This window comes from Siphateles boraxobius, unplaced genomic scaffold (assembly GCF_051911475.1).
Source record: "Siphateles boraxobius isolate OS27281-9 unplaced genomic scaffold, OSU_SipBor_1 13, whole genome shotgun sequence".
Taxonomy (NCBI): Eukaryota; Metazoa; Chordata; class Actinopteri; order Cypriniformes; family Leuciscidae; genus Siphateles; species Siphateles boraxobius.
In genome coordinates this window covers 1577479-1600000 of record NW_027508733.1, presented here as the reverse complement: position 1 = coordinate 1600000, position 22522 = coordinate 1577479, and the positions used below count along the sequence as shown (strand labels likewise).

The following is a 22522-nucleotide window of genomic DNA, read 5'->3' as shown; positions in this document are numbered from 1 at the left end:
GTTTTTGTCAAGAAACTATGTCTATATAGTTAATATTAATTTTAATTTCATTTTAGTTCTTCAATTTAAACAAAAATTTGAATTTTGAAGTAAAATGTCTATATAGTTTTTATTATTTTTAAGTTTTAGTACTTCATCTTAAAAAAATGAGAATTATCTTAATTTATTCTATTTCAGTCGACCTTTATTATATTATTATTTTAAAAAGTAGCAATTTTTTTATGGTTTTAGTTAACGATAATAACCCTGGTTCAGTATGGTAAGCATTTTCCAGCATATCGGACTCAGTATTACAGTATACGTTGTGTTGTTTTAAATCAGGCCCTGACGGCTGAGATCGTCAAGACCATACGTGACATCATCGCTCTGAATCCACTGTACAGGTAAGAGAGGTGAAAGACGCCGTTTAACTCATTTACATGACTCAACTTAAACAAGCCGTTTAACTCAACTTACATTTTTTTTTTTGATAATTGAGTGTTCCTCATTACTTTTTTTTGCACTTGAACTACAAATCCAAAAAAAAAATTGTGAATGGATTCGAGGAGTTTTGTGGATGAAATTGTAAAAAGTAAGAAATCCTTCACTCGCGGGTTAATTTGACCCCCTTAGGAATGAATGAAATGCGAGGAATGCTTCAGTACACATAGAAAAACCTAAAAATTCTCAAAATTCAAACTAAAAATATTAAAACTTTGGAAAAAAAATTATTGTGTAATGTCTTCATGTGTATCTGAATGCAAACTTAGGTGAACTGACTTTAGGACCCAGCGGAACAGCTCATTAGCTATAATGCCATCTAGAGTCATGAAATATCATGTTATATTATTTTTTTCCCACACAAGGTCAGCAAAGACACACAATGTAAGATATTTTGAGCTGAAATAAAAGGGTTATTTTGAGTTATTTTGAATTTAAGTTGAAAGAATGTGAGGAATGTGCTTAAATTACTATTTATTTATTATTTATTAATCAAATCTAGAAATTTGAAGGTAAATAAAATAAAAAATATAAAAAAAACTCCCCAAAAAAATGCATTTAGAACAAATATTATCAAAATGAAATAAATGTAGCTTTTTTGGACCAAAAAAAAATTAAGTATAATTTTAGGGCTTCGGCTAATTTTTGACCCGCGAGGGGAAGATTTGTTACAAAACGCGAGTGAAGGATGAAGGTTAAAACCACATGCTCAGGGATATCAGTGTGTTTATCTGTGTGTGTGTGTGTTTGGTAGAGAGTCTGTTCTCCAGATGATGCAGGCTGGGCAGAGAGTTGTGGATAACCCTATTTACCTGAGCGACATGGGGGCGGCACTGACCGGGGCCGATTCGCACGAGCTACAGGACGTCCTGGAGGAAACAAACGTACGTTTACGACCCACAAAACCCAGTCGCAGAACGTCAATGTGTGTCTAACAGAAGCACTGTCGTTACAGATTCCCAAACGACTCTACAAAGCACTGTCTCTGCTGAAGAAGGAATACGAACTGAGTAAACTACAGCAGCGTCTCGGGAGAGAGGTGAGGACACGTTCGTGACTAGGGTTGGGAATCGAAAATATCGAAATACTTGTTATAAAATTAAAATTTTGATTCCTCTTATCAATTCATTTGTGAGCATTTCAATATGACTTTAAACAATTCAAGCGCGAGAGACAAGGCGTGTGTAAATATAATGGGCAGCTCTTAAAGTGACAGCAGCCTAATATTCCTACTGCCGTCTCCATAATAACACTAGTCAAAATATAGCTGCAAGCAGCAATACGGGGCCAAGCCGCTGAAGGGGCTGTAGCGCAATACGGAGCCAGAAGAGCAAATACAGCAGAAATAGAATGTACATGAAGAACAGATAGGTTCAGAAGTACAGATAGGATGAAATCAAAATGAACAGAAGGTCTGATGAGAATGAACACAGAATGAAGTAAAAAAACAAGCTTATTTCTAATCCAAGAGTAAGAAAGATTAGTACATCTCTTACCCGGATAATAAAGGAATATAAATGACAAGTTTATACACAATTTTAAAGTTGTCCCTCATAGGACTCGAACCCACTATATATGGGTCAGGTGTCTGTCACTCATCTTGTTGTGCCACTTGGCAGACACGCATCTACAAAATTCAATAGTTTCAAGAGAGAATCAAGTCAAAATTAAGAATTTTGAAGAAAATGAAGAGCATAGAACAATGAATTGTACATAAAATCTCTGCATGTTGTATGTGACAGCTTCAGATGAGACCATTCTTAGGCACAATGCCTGGAACAGATGCAACTTCTGCATCTTTTCCTGCCACAGTACCTCATGCGGTCTGGGCACGTGTCACACAGGATTCAAACCCACGACCGCAATGGTTTGGGATTCGTGACACGTGGTTTAGCAACTTGCGCCACTCAGAGGACGTAAATTACACAGCTGCAGAGGAGAGGCTTCAGTGTAAGAATAAGCACACAAAATCATGTTAACGAGATTAGCATGCTAAGATAGCTCAATGCTAATGTAGCTTATGGTTATCCTGATAGCTGAAGAGCCGAATTAGAAAGAATGGCATCTGGTTAGCATGCTAACCCATTATTATGCTAAGCTAACTAGCATAAGGCAACAAACACAGGCTAGGTCAACTTTGCAGACAAATACCTCGGGAACGGTAGCGAATATCAAAAATCTGTTCAGTCATTTCTATGCGGCTTTGTCCAAAGATCATCTGAGCAAACTTTGGGCAAAATTGAGCAAGATTTGAAGGAGGAGTAGCGAAAAAACCGTTTACTGTTTGCTTCAATATGGCGGACAGTCACATTGTTGGAAAATGACAAATGAGATATCGTCTGAATCGGCTTAACCCAAGGAACATAATGACATAAAGAAATCAAAATCTGAACAATATTTTCAAAAGTTATAGGAGTTTTTCTAAAAAAATGTATATCTCTGGAACACTAGGTGGCGCTGTGTTTAAACTTCTCATGTACCTTCAGGACATGGTGTTGATGATCCGTATTAAATTTTGTGAAGATATGTCAAATAGTTTAAAAGTTATAGCAAATTATTACAAAATTCAAAATGGCGGACACGTGGTACATCCCATCATGGCAAAATCGATATCCACGGATTCGGCATGATGCAAGGAATCCATAGATACCACTATTATGATTTTCTGACAAACTGTTCAAAAGTTATTGGCCTAAATAGCAATTTTTCATATCTCATGACCCATAGGTGGCGCTATTCCCAACTTTGGCATGGAACCTCAGAACATGCTTCAGATGAAGTGTACCAATTTTCGTTTCAATTGATCAATCTTTGGCCGAGATACAGCCTCTTAGCCAATTTTAGATGGACCTCGTTAAGTTTGCGACATCATAACTTTTTTTTTCCCAGTATATCAAAAAAATCGGGAACAGTACTTTTATGCGGCTCAGTCCGAAGATCATTTGAGCACATGTTTGGAGAAAATTGGACAAAATTTGAAGGAGGAGTAGCGAAAAAACTGAATACTGTACATTTCAAAATGGCCACTACTGTAATGGGCGGGGTCTTAATATAAGGGATTGGTTGTGATCAGCATGATGAGTGGAATCAGGTAGACTAAGTTTCATGTCTCTAGATCAAAGGGTTCAAAAGTTATAACCATTTCAATGTTGAATTTTAGAACTGGTGGTGGCGCTATAGAGTTGGTTCTAGAGAGTCAAAAATTGGTCCAATTACTATTCATTAGCATCACTACAAGTGTGCCAAATTTCATCATTTTCCTACTTACGGTTCATAGGGCTGCCATAGACTCCCATTTGCGGAATAATAATAATAAGAAAACTAACAGATACAATAGGTGGCTCAGCCCCTTCGGGGCTTGGCCCCTAAAGACAAAGAGAAAATTGACTGAATAACTTCTGTAACTATATTTTGAATGTATATTTTACTTATAAAGTGCAGTGTTATTTTACATTTGATTATAGTTTCTGAACCTGAACGCCTGAAAATCGTAAAACACTTTATTTCAATCGTTTCTTTGTTCGTATCTATTTGTTGCGATTTGCGATTTATTTGTTCTTCTGAGTGTTTACTTGTCTTTAATAATGCTGAAAATTTATATTAGTTAGTCTAGTTGTTTTTCTATGGTATTTTTAAACCACAGGAAAAAGTTTCTTGTGTAAGTGTTCTTTAGCTGTTGATTTTTGTTCATGATATTCAGCTACAATTAAATGTTTAGAAATAAGACTAAATGTGAATATCTGTTTTTAGTTTTTTTTTTTTTTTACCTTACCTTATCGAAATTAGGAATCGATAAGCATAATCGAAATCGGAATCGTTAAAATTCAAGCGATACCCAACCCTATTTGTGACACGCTGTTGCTTATTCATGGATTTCCTGTTGGTGTTGATGCTCAGGTGGAGGAGAAGATCAAGCAGACGCACAGAAAGTACCTCCTCCAGGAGCAGCTGAAGATCATTAAGAAGGAGCTCGGCCTGGAGAAAGAGGACAAAGACGCCATTGAGGAGAAGTTCAGGGAGAGGTTGAAGGATCGTACCGTACCTCAGCACATCATGGAGGTTATCAACGAGGAGCTGAACAAACTAGGGCTGTTAGATAACCACTCCTCAGAGTTCAAGTAAGGACGTCCTCATTGTTATAAACAAGTCTATGAATAATACTATACTGCTTCTTCTTAATGTCAATTAAAAGCCCAAGAAGCTGAAAACCCAGGTAAAACCAGCTTAAGATGATTGTACATGGGTTCTACCTGGTCATTAGCTGCTTTATATGGTTTATTAGTTGGACTACAAACTGGTGGACCTGGTTTTGACCTTGTAGACCACCTTGGACCACCAACATGGTTGGCAAAACCCAGCTAAAACCAGTTTAAGATAGTTTTACATAGATTCAACCTGGTCTTTAGCTGCTTTAGATGGTTTATCAGTTGGACTACAAGCTGGTTTCGACACGGTAAACTCAGAGTTCAAGTAAGGAGTTCATCATTGTTATAAACAAGTCTATGAATAATAATATACTGCTTCTTCTTAATGTCAATTAAAAGACCAAGAAGCTGAAAACCCAGGTAAAACCAGTTTAAGATGATTGTACATGGGTTCTACCTGGTCATTAGCTGCTTTATATGGTTTATTAGTTGGACTACAAACTCGTGAACCTGGTAGACCACCTTAAACTAGCAACAAAGTTGGCAAAACCCAGCTAAAACCAGTTTAAGATGATTGTACATGGGTTCTATCCTGGTCATTAGCTGCTTTATATGGTTTATTAGTTGGACTACAAGCTGGTTGACCTGGTTTTGACCTTGTAGACCACCTTGGACCACCAACAAGGTTGGCAAAACCCAGCTAAAATCAGCGTAAGATAGTTTTACATAGATTCAACCTGGTCTTTAGCTGCTTTAGATGGTTTATCAGTTGGACTACAAGCTGGTTTCGTCGTTCCTGCCGTATTCTACAAAGCAATTCAACCTCCATAAAATGGCATTTCGCTCATTCAAACTTTGATCCTTCTCCACCCCCCCCCCCCCCCCCCCCACCATTAAAATCCCCAGCGTTACCCGTAACTACTTAGATTGGCTGACCTCCATGCCGTGGGGAACCAATAGTGTGGAAAACCTGGAGTTGGTCCGAGCCAAAGAGGTGTTGGAAGAGGACCACTACGGGATGGATGACGTCAAGAAACGCATTCTGGTAAAGATTAGGCATAAGCGCCTCAATCTTTGTATGCTGACAAATCCTATTAATGAATCGTGGTGCTTGTTCATTCCTGCAGGAGTTCATAGCTGTAAGCCAGCTTAAGGGCAGCACACAGGGAAAGATCTTGTGTTTCTATGGACCTCCTGGAGTCGGCAAGACCAGCATCGCCCGCTCAATCGCCAAAGCGCTCAATCGCGAATACTTCCGCTTTAGTGTGGGGGGAATGACGGATGTGGCGGAGATTAAAGGACACAGGTGAGTGATGCGTACAGCACATCTGTGAGGCCCCGCCCACCAGCAGTGATGTCAATTCAATTCAAGTCAAATCAAGTCAAGTCATTTAAATCAAGTCAATTCAAGTCAAATCAATTAAAACAAATCAATTCAAGTCAATTCAATTTAAGTCAAGTCAATTCATTTAAATCAAGTCAATTCATTTAAATCAAGTCAATTTAAAGTCAAATCAAGTCAATTCAAGTCGAGTCGAGTCAAATCATTTCAAACAAATCAATTCAATTTAAGTCAAGTCAATTCATTGAAATCAAGTCAATTCATTGAAATCAAGTCAATTCATTGAAATCAAGTCAATTCATTGAAATCAAGTCATTTAAAGTCAAATCAAGTCGAGTCGAGTCAAATCATTTCAAACAAATCGATTAAATTTAAGTCAAATCAAGTCATTTAAATCAAGTCAAGTAATTTAAGTCAATTTATTTAAGTCAAGTCATTTAAAGTCAAATCAAGTCAATTCAAGTCGAGTCAAATCAATTCAAGTCAAATCAGTTCAAATAATTTTCAAACAAATCAAGTCATGTCATTTATTATTGTCACGTGTTCAAGTAACCAGTTCTCGGCCAGCACAATTAATCGAATTTGTAATCGCGATTACAGTTACGGATGCCACAATTATGTAATTGTTCAAAGGCGCAATTACAAAAAAAACGTCCACTTACATTATTCTGTGCTTAAGATGTGTTTTTCTTTCTACAGCGCATCTTAAGGGTTTTTTCCCCATTGTTTTAATTTTAGTTTAGTTTTGACAATTGAGGCTTAATGCTATTAAAAAGCAATAAAGGTTTGGTTACACTTTATTTCGATAGTTCCCTTTAGACATTCTACTAACTATAAGTAACTTTTCAACTACATGTCAACTAACTCTCATTAGTATTAGTAGACTGTAGTAGACTGTTGGGTTATGGTTAGGTGTTAGACGGGTTCGGGTTAGGAGAACAAGTTGACTTGTAGTTGCTAAGTTAATTATAGTCAGTATAATATCTGTTGGGGGACCAACAAAATAAAGTGTTAGCAGATATTAAGCAGACCGTCCACTAATACACTAATGACAGTTAGTTGACATGTAGTTGCAAAGTTACTTATAGTTAGTAGAATGTCTAAAGTGGACTATCAAAATAAAGTGTTACCAAAAGTTTTTCAGGAAGAGTGTTTTCAGATGTTTATTTTGTTATAACAATATGGTATAAATATGGCTTCAAACAATGGTATAAAGCTATTCAAAACAACATTCACTGTCAATTGTGACAATCATAATTAATAATCGCAATTACAATTTCAAGGCAATAATCAACAATTATGATTTGTCATAATCGTGCAGCCTACCAAGTACAGTGAAAAACTTACATGAATGCTACTATAGACAGAACAAATACAATAAACCTCACTGCTATATAAACAAAGCAAATATATTTATATACACACATTACTAAATTATTGCAAAACCATATGACAATAAGATAATCAGTGACAAATTAAATAAGACAATAAAGTAAAAATTTTTATCTTATGAGTGTCTGGTAATTCTTAGGTGATACTAACATAATAGTTGGACATTAGTATCGATTAAACATTAGTGTTGAACAATCTCACGGCATTGGTGTAAAAACTATTCCTGAATCTACACTTCTTTTCAAGCTCTTAGTACGCAATTCTGTGTATGATTGTGTTCGTACATTGCAGGAGAACATATGTTGGTGCAATGCCAGGAAAGATCATCCAGTGCCTAAAGAAAACTAAGACTGAAAACCCATTGGTCCTTATTGATGAGGTATGAACAATAAACTGGGTTCGTACAACGTGCTTAAAAGTATTTTTGAAATATAAGTTCTGGAAAACCCTTGAAAACTTGAAGTACTTGAAAAGTTATTGAAATACAATATACGGGAAGCGTATTTTTAATTTTATTGATCAAACAATCTTTTTAAACAAAATTAATGCTACAGCTCATCTGATATAGATATAGAGGCATTTTGCATGGCTATGAGTGTGATATTGCTTATATTAATATCCAAGTCTATGATAAAGCTTTCATTCTTCAATCAAATATTAATAGAGGAAAAAATCATTTTGAATAAGGAAAGTGATATCTTTGTCACAATTTCCTTTAAAAGGTTAAAGTTTTCACAGTCATTGCATGTGCTGCACTTTATTCATACCATTTTGTTTTATTAGTTTATTTATCTATTTACCTGTTTTAGAATTTAAAAGACAATAAAGAAAGATATTGTTTTGATAAGTGAGATCTCTGATTGTTGTCCTTGAAAAAAACAAAAAATTAGTGTTTAAAGGCATTGAAAGTCCTTGAATTTCATTTTACAGTATCTGTACGAACCCTGAAAACCCTAATCCTAACTTTTGTTCTTCTTTCGGTGTGTGTAAACGACTTTGCTGTGTTCATCTCGTTGTTGTGCAGGTTGATAAAATAGGTCGAGGCTACCAGGGTGACCCGTCTTCTGCGCTGCTTGAGCTTTTAGACCCAGAACAGAACGCTAACTTTCTTGACCACTACCTGGATGTGCCTGTCGACCTGTCCAAGGTATGAACTAGCCAAAATCCACATTTGTTGTAAGAATACTATGGTTTTATACAGGGTTTGAAATGAACATCCGCCAACTGCGGCGGGAAACGCTGTCAATCACGAGCCAATTTGGCGTGTTACTTACTATGTTTACTCACTTTGCTGGGGAAGTTCGTGTGAGACAAATCTGCGCAGATTTAGAGCAAATACTGAACATCATGATAAATTAAATACAGTGTATTGCACAGAATCTGCTCATATCTGGCGCACTTGAACACACAACTAATAACGGCGCGCTTGTTCATTTGCATTGAAGCAATAGTGAAGATTAAAAAGCATTTGATTAACAGAAAATACATTGATATTTATCAACATCCTACATGTTTCTGATGCTCTTCATCCTGTATTATTGATCTCTCCACCTAAAACACATTTTATGTGATTAGGATGAAAGAGGAAGAGGAGATGGATGAAAGGATTTTGTTTGAATAAGAAATTAATGAATGAAATCCAAATTTTATTTTATATATATATATTGGTTTTATATATATATTTTTGGCTTGTAGAAGTTCTGAATGGCCGGTAACTTTCAATTAAAAATTTAGTAGCCAAATTGGCCGGTGAGTAAAAAAGTTAATTTCAAACGCTGGTTTTATTGTTCCTACATTGGTGTTTCCTTTGGTTTTCAGGTGCTTTTCATTTGTACGGCCAATGTTCTCGACACAATCCCCGAACCCTTACGAGACCGAATGGAGATGATCAACGTATCCGGCTACGTTGCTCAGGAGAAACTGGCGATTGCGGAGGTATGTTCACTTGAGCTTTTTTCCTTAAAATCAACAACACGTTTTTTTTCTTTTTTGGGGGGGGGTCGCCTTGACAATTTTGAGTCTGGCATAATGGGTAAGGCTTAAAGGTTGCTGGTTCAAGACCGGTAGTTAACAAGCCATTACTCCTAAAGATGGTTGTGCACAAATTCTACTGGGTCGTTAGCTGATCAATCGGATTATAAAATGGTGGATCTGGTTTTGACCTGGTAGACCACCATAAAAAAGCACCAAGTTTGACAAAACCCAGCTAAAACCAGTTGTTCATAGTTTCTACCTGGTCATAAGCTGCACTGGTTATTCAGTTGAACTACAAGCTGGTGGATCTGGTTTTGACCTGGTAGACCATCTTAAACCAGCAACAAAGTTGACAAAACCCAGCTCAAACCAGTTTAAGATGATTGTACATGGGTTTTACCTGGTCATAGCTTCACTATTGGACCTGGTTTTGACCGGGTAGACCACCTTTAACCAGAAACTAAGTTGACCAACTCCAACAAAAACCAGCTTAATGTGGTTGTATATGGACTCAACCCAGTCACTAGCTGATTAGAGCTGCTTTATGAAGATTTATCACTTGGACTACAAGCTGATGGATCTGGTTTTGACCTGGTAGAACACCTTTGACCAGCAACACAGTTGACAAAATCCAGCTAAAACCAGTTGTACATAGTTTCTTCCTGGTCATTAGCCCACCAGTTATTTATTATTTATTTATTTCAATGATTTAATTTATCTAGATGGTTAATCAGTTGGACTACAGACTGATTGTGACCTTGGTAGACCACCTTAAACCAGTAACAAAGTTGACAAATCCCAGCTAAAACCAGCTTAAGATGATTATACATGGAGTCTACCAGGTCATTAGCTGCTTAACAAACCATAACTCCTAAAGATGGTTGAGCACAGATTATACTTGTTCATTAGCTGATCGTTTAGATTATAAAATGGTGGACCTGGTTTTGACCTGGTAGACCACCTTAAACCAGCAACAAAGTTGGCAAATCCCAGCTAATACATGTTTAAGATGATTGTACATGGGTTTCACCCATTCATTCGCTGCTTTATATGGTTCATCAGTTGGATTACAAGCTGGTTGACCTGGTTTTGACATGGTAGACCACCTTAAACCAGAAACAAAGATGGCAAAACCCAGCTAAAACCAATTGCACATAGTTTCTACCTGGTCATAACTGAACTAGAAGGTTAATTAGTTGGATTACAAACTGGGGGATCTGGTTTGACCTGCTAGACCACCTTAAACCAGCAACAAAGTTGGAAAAACCCAGCCAAAACTAGTTTAAGATGATTGTACATGGGTTTTACCTGGTCATAGCTTCACTATTGTACCTGGTAGACCACCTTAAACCAGCAAAGTTGAAAAAAAAAAAGTTAAAACCATCTTAAGATTATTGTACATGGGTTTTACTTGGTCATTAGCTGCTTTATATGGTTTATCAGTTGGACTACAATCTGGTGAACCAGGTTTTAACATGGTAGACCACCTTAAACCAGCAACAAAGTTGGCAAAACCCAGCTAAAACCAGTTTAATATGATTGTACATGGGTTTTATCTGATCATAGCTTCACTATTGGACCTGGTTGTGACCTGGTAGACCACCTTAAACCAGCAAAGTTGAAAAAAATCTCAGTTAAAACCAGTTTAAGATTATCATATATGGGTTTTACCTGGTCATTCGCTGCTCTAAATGGTTTAGCAGTTGGACTACAATCTGGTGAACCAGGTTTTGACATGGTAGACCACCTTAAACCAGAAACAAAGAACGCAAAACCCAGCTAAAACCAATTGTACACAGTTTCTACCTGGTCATAACTGAACTAGAAGGTTAATTAGTTGGATTACAAACTGGGGGATCTGGTTTTGACCTGCTAGACCACCTTAAACCAGCAACAAAGTTGGAAAAACCCAGCTAAAACCAGTTTAAGATGATTGTACATGGGTTTTACCTGGTCATAGCTTCACTATTGTACCTGGTAGACCACGTTAAACCAGCAAAGTTGAAAAAAAAAAAAGTTAAAACCATCTTAAGATTATTGTACATGGTTTTTACTTGGTCATTAGCTGCTTTATATGGTTTATCAGTTGGACTACAATCTGGTGAACCAGGTTTTAACATGGTAGACCACCTTAAACCAGCAACAAAGTTGGCAAAACCCAGCTAAAACCAGTTTAATATGATTGTACATGGGTTTTATCTGATCATAGCTTCACTATTGTACCTGGTTGTGACCTGGTAGACCACCTTAAACCAGCAAAGTTGAAAAAACCTCAGTTAAAACCAGCTTAGGATTATCATATATGGGTTTTACCTGGTCATTCGGTGCTCTAAATGGTTTATCAGTTGGTCTACAATCTGGTGAACCAGGTTTTGACATGGTAGACCACCTTAAACCAGCAACAAAGTTGACAAAACCCAGCTAATACTGTCTTGATATAGTCAATGCATCAGGTTATGTTGCTGAGGAGAAACTAGCAGAAACGCTAGAAGTCTCTTCCAAAGAGTTCGTTCAATTGAAGTTGGCATCAAACGTTCCTGGTTTGTGTCCACCACAGAGATACCTGGTCCCCCAGCTGCGATCTCTATGCGGGCTGGATGAGCAGAAGGCCAGAATCACCCCCGAGGCCCTGAGCGTGCTCATCAGACAGTACTGTCGGGAGAGTGGCGTCAGGAACCTGCAGAAGCAAGTCGAGAAGGTTCAGGAGATTCATTATTGATTCAGATTCAGGATGATTACTCTGAGCGTCGCGCTGAGCTCTGTGCCTTCACAGGTGTTCAGGAAAGTGGCGTTTCGGATCGTCAGCGGCGAGGGATCGGCGGTCAGCGTCACTTCGGAAAACCTCCAGGATTTCGTGGGGAAGCCCATCTTCACCGTGGACCGGATGTATGAGGTCACGCCACCGGGAGTCGTCATGGGACTGGCCTGGACCGCAATGGGTGAGCGTTCAAACTCGGCTCACTCGTTTCCAGATTACACCATGAATAGTTTAGTGCAGTTTTGGTTTTAAGGTTCTCTGATGTTGGCTAATGGTCAAATGACATGCAGGTCTTGTTTAGTAATAAGTGTGTTATTTTTATTGTTTTTATTTTAGAAGTATATAATTATTTTAATTTTAAATATTCGTGATTTCGTCATTTTTTTATGTATTTTTATGTACATTTTTATGATTTTGCTTTATTTTTATTCTCTTTTTAAAGCTATGTAAACATTTTTATGATATAATTCATTCTTAGTTGGTGTTTTGCTTTGACTTGTTTATATTTTTACAGATTTGTTTTTATTTTTAAATATATATTCATTCTTAGTTTGTGCTTTGTTCTATTTTTATACTTAAATTATTTATTTATTGCAATGTTTCATTTTTATAATTTAATTTATGATTAATGGTGCTTTATTTTGATTTGATTTTAACTTTAGTTATTTATTTAACTTTTACATTATGATTTAATTTTTTAGTTAGTGCTTTATTTTAACATCCTTTATTTTATATTGGTGCTTTATTTTAATTTGATTACATTTTAACATTATTTAAAAAGAATTGGATTTATAAAAAAAATGTATTTATTTATTTCGACATTTTAACACAACATTTTTTTTGTTTTTATGGTTTAATTTTTATTTTAACTATTTATTTATTGTCATTTTTCATTTTTATAATTTAATAAATGTTTTATTGGTGCTTTATTTGTTTTTACCTTAAAATGACTTATTTTAATTTTATATTGTTATGATTACATTTTTAGTTAGTACTTTATTTTAATTTGTTTTATTTTAGCATTATTTATATTATGATTTAATTAAAAATCAGTTGGTGCTTTTTGACATTTTAATACTATATACATTTTTATGGTTTATGTTTTTTAGTTAGAGCATTATTTTGACTTTATTTTAACTATTTATTGTAATTTATCATTTTTATAATTTAATTAATTTTTAATTTGAAAAAAATTATTTATTTTAATTTTACTTTTTTATAATCAAATTTTTAGCTAGTGCTTTATTTTGATTTGCTTTTCATTTTAAAATTTATTTGAAAAAATATTTAATAAATTTTTAGTTAGTGCTTAATTTTGGTTTGCTTTATTTTAAAAATTTATTTTAGAATTACATTTTTAGTTGGTTGACATTTTAATGCTATATATATTTTTACTGGTTATTTTAGTTAACGCATTATTTTAGATTTTGTTTTATTTTTTACCACTTTATTGGCTCATTAGCTTTTAACCGTTCTCTCCCTGTGCCCTGTCCTCTCCCCAGGCGGGTCGACGCTGTTCATCGAGACGTCTCTGCGGCGCGCGAGGGATCCGGTGGGCAAAGACGGGCCCAGAGACGGGTCGCTGGAGCTCACGGGACAACTGGGAGACGTCATGAAGGAGAGCGCTAAGATCGCATACACCTTCGCTCGCTCATTCCTCATGAAGAAGCAGCCGGAGAACGAGTTCCTGCTGGGATCCCACATACACCTGCACGTGCCCGAGGTGAAGATCATGTGATTATTCAGCAAGAACAAGTCAAGTCACCTTTATTTATACAGCGCTTTTTACAATACAGAGTGTTTCAAAGCAGCTTTAAAGAGATAACAGGAAAATAATGTAACAAAGTTGGTTTCCATAAGAAAATAGCGTCATAGTCCAGCTTAAGTAAGTTCAGTGATGGTTCATTTTTGTTGTAAAAAAGTTATTAATTTAGTTAATTTATATAAATATAGCCGCTCTGGAGTAAACCGTGATGTCATCGTCCAGCTCAGTTCAGTTTTTGTATAATAGTGTCAATGCAGGCAGCACAAAGTGTTTTTACTGTGCAATTTATACGCAAAAAATATGTTTACGTGCATATTGATACGCACTTTAAACGCCTTGGGTAGGATTAGTGATGTGGAGTACGTGCGTATTACACTCCATAAAGTGCGTATCAAATGCGCGCGAAAACTCTTTTTTTGTGTGTAAATTGTATTTATCGTGCTGTAGATGCGCATTATCATGAGATCAAGCTGGTTTTTCCATAGGAATGAACTGAAAACGTTCGCTCAGGGCCCGTGGACACATGCGCATTATAGTTTAGCTTTCAAATATCACTGCTAAATACCTTTAAGTATTGTGCTATTCCGCCATGTTCTCACATTGTGGTGGCATTCATGTGCGTTCAACTTGTAAATATGATCTTTACGACATTGTGGTGGCGTTCCTGTGCGTTCGACTCATAAATATGATCTTTACGGCATTGTGGTGGCGTTCCTGTGCGTTCAACTCGTATATACGATCTTTACGACATTGTGGTGTTCCTGTGCGTACAACTCGTAAATACTATCTTTACGACATTGTGGTGGCGTTCCTGTTTGTTCAACTCGTAAAAATGATCTTTACGACATTGTGGTGGCGTTCATGTGCGTTCAACTCGTAAATACGTTCTTTACGACATTGTGGTGGCGTTCATGTGCGTTCAACTCGTAAATATGATCTTTACGACATTGCGGTGGTGTTTCTGTGTGTTCGACTCGTAAATATGATCTTTACGACATTGTGGTGGCGTTCATGTGCGTTCAACTCGTAAATATGATCTTTACGACATTGTGGTGGTGTTTCTGTGTGTTCGACTCGTAAATACGATCTTTACGACATTGTGGTGGTGTTTCTGTGTGTTCGACTCGTAAATACGATCTTTACGACATTGTGGTGGTGTTTCTGTGTGTTCGACTCGTAAATATGATCTTTACGACATTGTGGTGGTGTTTCTGTGTGTTCGACTCGTAAATACGATCTTTACGACATTGTGGTGGTGTTTCTGTGCGTTCGACTCGTAAATACGTTCTTTACGACATTGTGGTGGCGTTCATGTGCGTTCAACTCTTAAATACGATCTTTACGACATTGTGGTGGTGATCATGTGCGTTCAACTTGTAAATATGATCTTTACGACATTGTGGTGGCGTTCATGTGCGTTCAACAAGTAAATACGTTCTTTACGACATTGTGATGGTGTTTCTGTGCGTTCGACTCATAAATATGATCTTTACGATATTGTGGTGGCGTTCCTGTGCGTTCAACTCGTATATACTATCTTTTAGGGATGGGCATTCGATTAAATTTTCTTAGTCGATCGTCGGGAGAATTAACGATCGACTATCGATTAATCATTAATATTTTTATATTCAAATTCATTATTTATTTTTATATTATATACTTTTTATAAATTAAAAATGCAATGAAAATACACAAATACAGCGCGTTTTATTACAGATCTTTATTACAAGATGATCAACTTGTGGCAGTAAAACTGGACGTTCGGTTAGGCTAAACTTGAAGATATATGCGCTGCGGTGCTCTAAAGCAACGGAACCTGCAGCTGCGAGTTGGCGTTCTTAAACAGAGACCCTCGTTTGTTCCAAAATAATAAATAAAATAAAAAATCATGTTAAACAATAACTTAACAAAAAACATAATAATACTTAGATCTGACAGGTTTTGTCAAAATGTAACTCAGAACTATCCAAGAACGGAGTCGAGAAAGAGGGTGAGAGAGATTAGCCTACCTACTGTAACAATCAATTCGGCTAGGCTACTTAACAAAGCCTCATAAAAAATAACTAGTAACTCACATACAACTTCTACACCAGTCTACTGATTTTTGTTGAGAAAGATAAGCATGTTGATGACATGATCTGAGGTCAGACGCGACCGCAACCTGACCGTCAAGCCTCGTTTACACTTTCGCCTGGCTCTGCAGCGCGAGTCTCCGCAGACTGCGCGCGCACCTCTCCAAACAGACGAGGCGTTTATACTCGACGCGCTCGCCTGTGAAACACCGAATACCGCAATGACGTCATTTTTGCCGCGCTCACCTTCGCGCTCGTGCGGACGCGTCGAGTGTAAACAAGGCTTCAGTCCAGCCGCTGAAAACACCCGCTCTGAGGGGACTGACGTTGCCGGGATGCACAGGTACCTCCGCGCTAACTTGACCAACCAGCCCGGGGAACATGTTCACTTTCCACTCACACTACGCAACGCAGCAGCATTAGTTTAATGATAATCGATAACAAATTAACCTGATCGACGAAATTCTTAATGATCAATAATCGATCGTCGATTAATCATGCCCATCCCTACTATCTTTACGACATTGTGGTGGCGTTCATGTGCGTTCGACCTGTAAATATGATCTTTACGACATTGTGGTGGCGTTCATGTGCGTTCGACCTGTAAATATGATCTTTACGACATTGTGGTGGCGTTCATGTGCGTTCGACCTGTAAATATGATCTTTACGACATTGTTTTACACAGTGTGTGTGTTGGTGTGTTCAGGGAGCGACTCCTAAAGACGGGCCGAGCGCGGGCGTCACGATCATCACGGCTCTGCTGTCTCTGGCTCTCGATGCCCCGGCCCGGCAGAACCTGGCCATGACCGGAGAAGTGTCTCTGACCGGGAAGATCCTGCCGGTGGGGGGGATCAAGGAGAAGACCATCGCTGTGAGTTACTGGGGTTAACTGCCTGTTGTGTGTGTGTGCGTGTGTGTGTATGACTGCCGGTGGTGGGGGATAAAGGAGAAGACCAACGCTGTGAGTTACTGGGGTTAACTGCCTGTTGTGTGTGTGTGTGTGTGTGTGTGGATGTGTGTGTGTGTGTGTGTGTGTGGATGTGTGTGTGTGTGTGTGTGTGTGTGTGTGTGTGTGTGTGTGTGTGTGTGTGTGTGTGTGTGTGTGTGTGTGTGTGTGTGTGTGTGTGTGTGTGTGAGACTGCCGGTGGGGGGGATAAAGGAGAAGACCAACGCTGTGAGTTACTGGGGTTAACTGCCTGTTGTGTGTGTGTGTGTGTGTGTGTGTGTGTGTGTGTGTGTGTGTGTGTGTGTGAGACTGCCGGTGGGGGGGATCAAGGAGAAGACCATCGCTGTGAGTTACTGGGGTTAACAGCGCCTCTGTGTGTGACAAAATATTTAGTATGACTTATACTAAATTAAGATATATGATTATATATGATATATGACATACTGATTAAGATATGTTAAGTAGACAATAGACATTCTTCTGACTTATGTTATCATTACTGATTTTTTAAATCTTATAAATATGACTTAGTATGTCATGAGATGGAAAGTCTAAATTATGGCATACTAAGTAATTTATGAGATGGAAAAACATCAGTCAAAACAATGTTGCCTTGTAAGTAAATCACTTTTATTTTAAGGATGTTCGATCACAATATCACACATTTGTATAGACGAGGTATAAATTATTAATGTAATTAAGCATGTTTGTGGTGATACATTTATAGACTTCTATTTATATATATATATATAATATATATAAATAGTAGTCAACATTTGAAGTGGATCAAAACCTTTCATCAAAGTTATTCATGAATTTTGAACAATAGCCGTTCTTGTCTTAGGGACAATTTTGATAAAAAAAATGTATCCACTTCAAATGTTGACAGCTGTATCTATATATTATATATATTTGTACTATAGATGTATATCTGTAGATGTATTCAGGGATGTGTGTTGTGTGTTGTCAGGCGAAGAGAGCGGGCGTCACCTGTATTATCCTGCCGGCCGAGAACAAGAAGGATTTCTCGGATCTGGCCGACTACATCACAGAAGGACTGGAAGTGCACTTCGTGGAAAACTACAGCCAGATCTTCCCAATCGTGTTCTCGGGACACTGAGCAGTCCGATTTTATCTTCGTGAGATCACACACACACACACACACAGAAGCAGGACGAGTTATTCCCCGTGTGAGACTGTTGAATCATGGGATGCGGATCATCATGATCCCTGAAGCGCTGGAGACTCGGTTGCTGCTACTCAGACTCTACTGAAGATTTTATACTCATAATCTCATGTCATATGTGTAAATAACTGCCTTAGCGTGTTACTGAAATCATTTACAATAAATATATAAATTATACTCGATCTGTAGAAAATGACTATCATTTCGTCAATGTCATTCAATTTTATATAGTCTTTTGAGGTAAATTTTTTAGTAATGTGGGAATTTATTAAAGTTGTTATATTTTAATTGTATATATTTTAACTAAATTGCAACTTCATTACAAATATATTTAAATGGATGAAAAATAAGGTTTGTTAATTACAACCTCATAGTTTTGAAGTGGTGTCAGAATTGTAACATTTTGTCAATTTCAACTTTTCATCTGAAAAATATGACTTGAATTTATAACAATTTAATATTGAATAACACTGGTTAAAGAAATTATGCTTATGTAAATAAAATATCAAAATTACACATACCTAGTCATGACAACTGAAAGAACATACTGTGTAATTTTGATAATTTACAAAAGCATGATTTAACCATTGCTAATATAACCATTGCTCACCAAGTTAATATAATTGTACCAAGTTGCAACTTCATTAAATATATTTAAATGGATGAAAAGGTTTGTTAAAAATTACAACTTTGTTAGAATTGAAACTGTCAAATTCAACTTTTCTTTTGAAAAACATGAAAGTGTAACTTTTTTACTGTCATAATTTTGACTTGGTATGTAATTCATTTCTCAAATATGACTTAGAAACGTTAAAATTGACATACTATCTCATAACAGTGTAGTTTTGAGAATTGATTAAAAATATATGTTATTCAATATTAAATTTAAAATTGATATTTTTATTGTACTAAATTGCAACTTCATTACAAATATATTTAAATGCATGACAGACGAGTTTCATTGGTATATTTTAATTGTCCATAAATGCTTGTAGACTCTTTCAGTGGTGAACTTATTTCAAAGACAACAGAAATAATTATGAAAATACATAGAAAGATGTTCAAGTACTTAATTGATTGGCTCATTTAAATAATTTGGTGAATCAGATACACAACCCCTGACCGATGACAAAACGGGCACATTTACTCAAGTATTGGGTTAAATACACTGATATGGAACGACCAGAGCGATTGACACGTCCAAATGAAGCACAAGTCAGATGCGTGTTTTTACACATACAAATTTATTTGTCATAATTGCGGCTACTCCTTCTTGGCAGCAGCTTTCCTCATCGCAGCCAGAATGTTGCTGAGCTCTTCACGCTTTCTCTTGGCGCGAATGTGAGTTCCCACCTGTGTACACACACACACACACACACACAGATAATGAGGAAAACTAGAATCAAACCTGTGCATTTAAGCCAATAAATCAGAGTTTCCATCCTATGTGTTCAAGAAAAGAAAATCGTCACTTTCTGGGAAACTGGCACAAAATATGAGTTATAAAACTAAGTTTCTGCAATGTGGCTCTTTATCCCTCCATCATAAACCAGTCGAGACACAAACGCCATCATGTTCTCGTGTGTTCGGATGTTAAACCTTTTCATTTCAATTAAACCAAATCATTCCGATCACAGACTTTGCGTTTTAGAGCCACCAAACCAATATTTGAGATGCTGCGATGTGATTGGTCCATTGGTTAGTCCAGTTATCCAATCACAGTCTCCGCTGAGGAAAAGTCACCTAAGGTTTTGAGGGGTTTATTCAGTAAATGTGTTTCCATCCTAGTTTATACGCAGATCTTATCGGATTGAACAATTAAACAAATTCTCTCTTTTACGCACATTTTTAGAATTAATGCAAATCTAATCTTTTCTATCTAGGGTTTTTTAATGCAATATCCTAAAATGCACATAAAAATAAAGCAAAGATGCGTAAATTAAACCTGCAGATCACAATCTGGTCTGAATAAAAAGATCCATTTACTTTTAGAAAAAGTATGTTTTTTCAGATTGTGCAACAATTGTTTATAATATTTTACAATTGTTTAAAAAAAATATTTTCTTTTAAAGTATCGTCCAACCAAGTTTATAAATGTATATATACTTCTATACGACAAATACATATATATATATATATATATAAAGAGAAACGTTCGAAAAGCGAATAAAAACAAGCGAATAAAAGCAAAATCAATTCACTAACATTCACAAAAAGCGCAGTACTAAAAGTTATTAGACATAAGCGGAAACAAATTACATTCATTACAAATTACACTTTCTCCATAAGCAGAAAAAAACACTGCGAGACGAAGCGCGTGCTCAGATAATTCATACAGTAGTGTAGTGTTTTTTTTATTAGTGTAGTATTTTGTACCTTAAAACAAAACCAAATATTTAAAGCACTATATTTAAAATTGTATCTTTATATAATATGGTCTATATGGGATCTCATTTATTTAAAAAAAAGCAAATTTTCCAGAAACTCGTTGAATAAACACGGATGGGGATCAACCTACCCTTTTCTTGATGAACTTGAGGGCACGTTTGTCCTTGGACACCTTCAGCAGCTCCATGGCACGCCTCTCGTAGGGCGCGAAGCCGCACACCTCGCGGATCATGTCGCGCACAAACTTAGTGTGCTTGGTCAGATGCTGAAACGCAACAGCGATGTAATGTTACACACGACTGTACTGGTATTAACTGGTTTATACCGCAGTGCATGATGAGAGAATGTAACCGAAATGAGTGTAAAACCACGTTAACCTGTTAAACGGGGCATAGATCTGAACTTAAAGGGATAGTTCACCCAAAAATGTAAATTCTGTCAGTAATTACTCTCCCTCATGTTGTTCAACCCCGTAAGACCTTCGTTCATCTTCGGAACAAACGAGAGTTGAAGAGATTTCCACGACGCATGCGCGAGAACTGAGAAGAGGACGTTCTTCTTCTAATACTTCTTGTTCAGTTCTCGCGCATGCGTCGTGGAAATCTCTTGAACTCTCGTCTCAAGGCCCACAAGGAAGTAATGGAATAGTCGAATAAAGTCGTTATTTATGGGGGGTTTTTCGGAAAAAAAGTAGTCTCGTCGCTTGATAAACTTATAGTTGAGCCACTGTAGGCACATGGAATATTTAAACATGTTCTTTAATGACTTTCTGGGCCGTCAAGTTTCATTCCCTTAGGCAGCCTATGTAGCAGTGATCCACCTCTCAGATTTAATCAAAAATATCTTCATTTGTGTTCCGAAGATGAACGAAGGGTCTTACGGGGTTGGTACAGCATGGGGATGAGTAATTAATGACTTAATTTTCATTTTTGGGTGAACTAACCCTTTAAATGATTTTAAGATTATTGAAAGCACTTTTGATAAAATGGCATTAAAAAAAATTATAGAAATTTGCTGCAAAGCAAATGTACTTAACAAAACCTGGACTCTAAAATCACTACATAATCAACTTGTCTTACCGAGTTGTTCTGAATTTAAACTTGATATCACAAATATACCGCGCTAAAAGTAACGTACCGTAAACTTTTTCAAAACGGTTTCACAGGAAGAAATTTGACCGTTACGTTTTCGATTTAACGTGCAACATGGAAAACCAGTTAATAAAAATGCGCTACGGGGACAGTGGCAGTTTAACAGGTTAAAGGTCAAATGCTGATTTTAACTACTCAAAAACAGTGAAACGTAAGACTCACTCACCCCTCTCCTGCGACTGTGCTTGGGCTTCGACACGTTCTTGGTCACTGGATGGCCTTTATTAAGGCCAACTGCCATAGGATACCTAATAGCCATCTCTGAGGAGAACAAAATGATTAAATATACAAATAACGTACACATGAAAACATGAGCTACATGTGTGCTATTAGTGGACTATGCAAGAGCTCAAAGTCATTATATAACACCATTTCATGATGAGGGAGAATGGAGATAACATTTTAAAAACGTTTTGGGTTTGAAGCTTCCCAGATATAGTTAATTTTATAACGACTGTGTTTGCAAACACCCTCAGAGTGCTTCACCGCATCTACTCTAAGTGAAACCCTCCAAAACACACAAACATCATGCTAATTGTTCCCAATAATCACTGGAAATCACTTTAGATAGTTTATATTTACAAACGCGTGCACTTTCGTGATGATTTGAGGTGAGATGTATTAGATATAAATGTGATTTTAATGCTTGCGATTCTCCGGAGATTCATACCTGCGTTTTGCTAATGGCGTCCAAACCGGAAGGACCGCTGCTAGACGGAAGTTGAACTTTCACACGCGACGAAAAGAGAAGAGTTCGCAGGAAAAACGAGTGGCGCCATCTAGAAGTGAAAAAAATATATTTTGAAGCTTGTAGTCCGGTGCATTGATAGTTCACATGTTAAATGTAAACAGCTGGTTGATTGGAGAGTTATTATTTTTAATGTTTGCTTTTTTCTAATCCCAGAACGATTCGATCCAGTA

General features: G+C 36.9%; 2 protein-coding genes across 2 annotated transcripts in view; one reads left to right on the top strand and one right to left on the bottom strand.

The window, feature by feature from the left end:
- lonp1 (lon peptidase 1, mitochondrial) overlaps positions 1-18244 on the top strand; it is a 22812-nt gene extending 4568 nt beyond the window's left edge. The window contains exons 5-18 of the mRNA XM_077225942.1: positions 322-383; positions 1235-1364; positions 1436-1519; positions 4378-4598; positions 5532-5670; positions 5753-5931; positions 7651-7738; positions 8384-8506; positions 9178-9294; positions 11891-12031; positions 12107-12272; positions 13594-13814; positions 16637-16801; positions 17847-18244. Coding sequence (XP_077082057.1) covers positions 322-383; positions 1235-1364; positions 1436-1519; positions 4378-4598; positions 5532-5670; positions 5753-5931; positions 7651-7738; positions 8384-8506; positions 9178-9294; positions 11891-12031; positions 12107-12272; positions 13594-13814; positions 16637-16801; positions 17847-17996 — 1986 coding nt within the window. The 3' untranslated portion in view covers positions 17997-18244. The remainder of the gene's footprint in view (positions 1-321; positions 384-1234; positions 1365-1435; positions 1520-4377; positions 4599-5531; positions 5671-5752; positions 5932-7650; positions 7739-8383; positions 8507-9177; positions 9295-11890; positions 12032-12106; positions 12273-13593; positions 13815-16636; positions 16802-17846) is intronic.
- A 1043-nt stretch (positions 18245-19287) lies between these two features.
- rpl36 (ribosomal protein L36) lies at positions 19288-22414 on the bottom strand. Its single transcript, XM_077225967.1, has 4 exons — positions 22272-22414; positions 21768-21862; positions 20581-20715; positions 19288-19415 (listed from the first exon to the last, which is right to left on the bottom strand). Exons 2-4 carry the CDS (start codon positions 21858-21860, stop codon positions 19326-19328), a joined length of 318 nt encoding a protein of 105 aa, XP_077082082.1. The 5' UTR covers positions 21861-21862; positions 22272-22414; the 3' UTR covers positions 19288-19325.
- Positions 22415-22522: the final 108 nt, after the last annotated feature.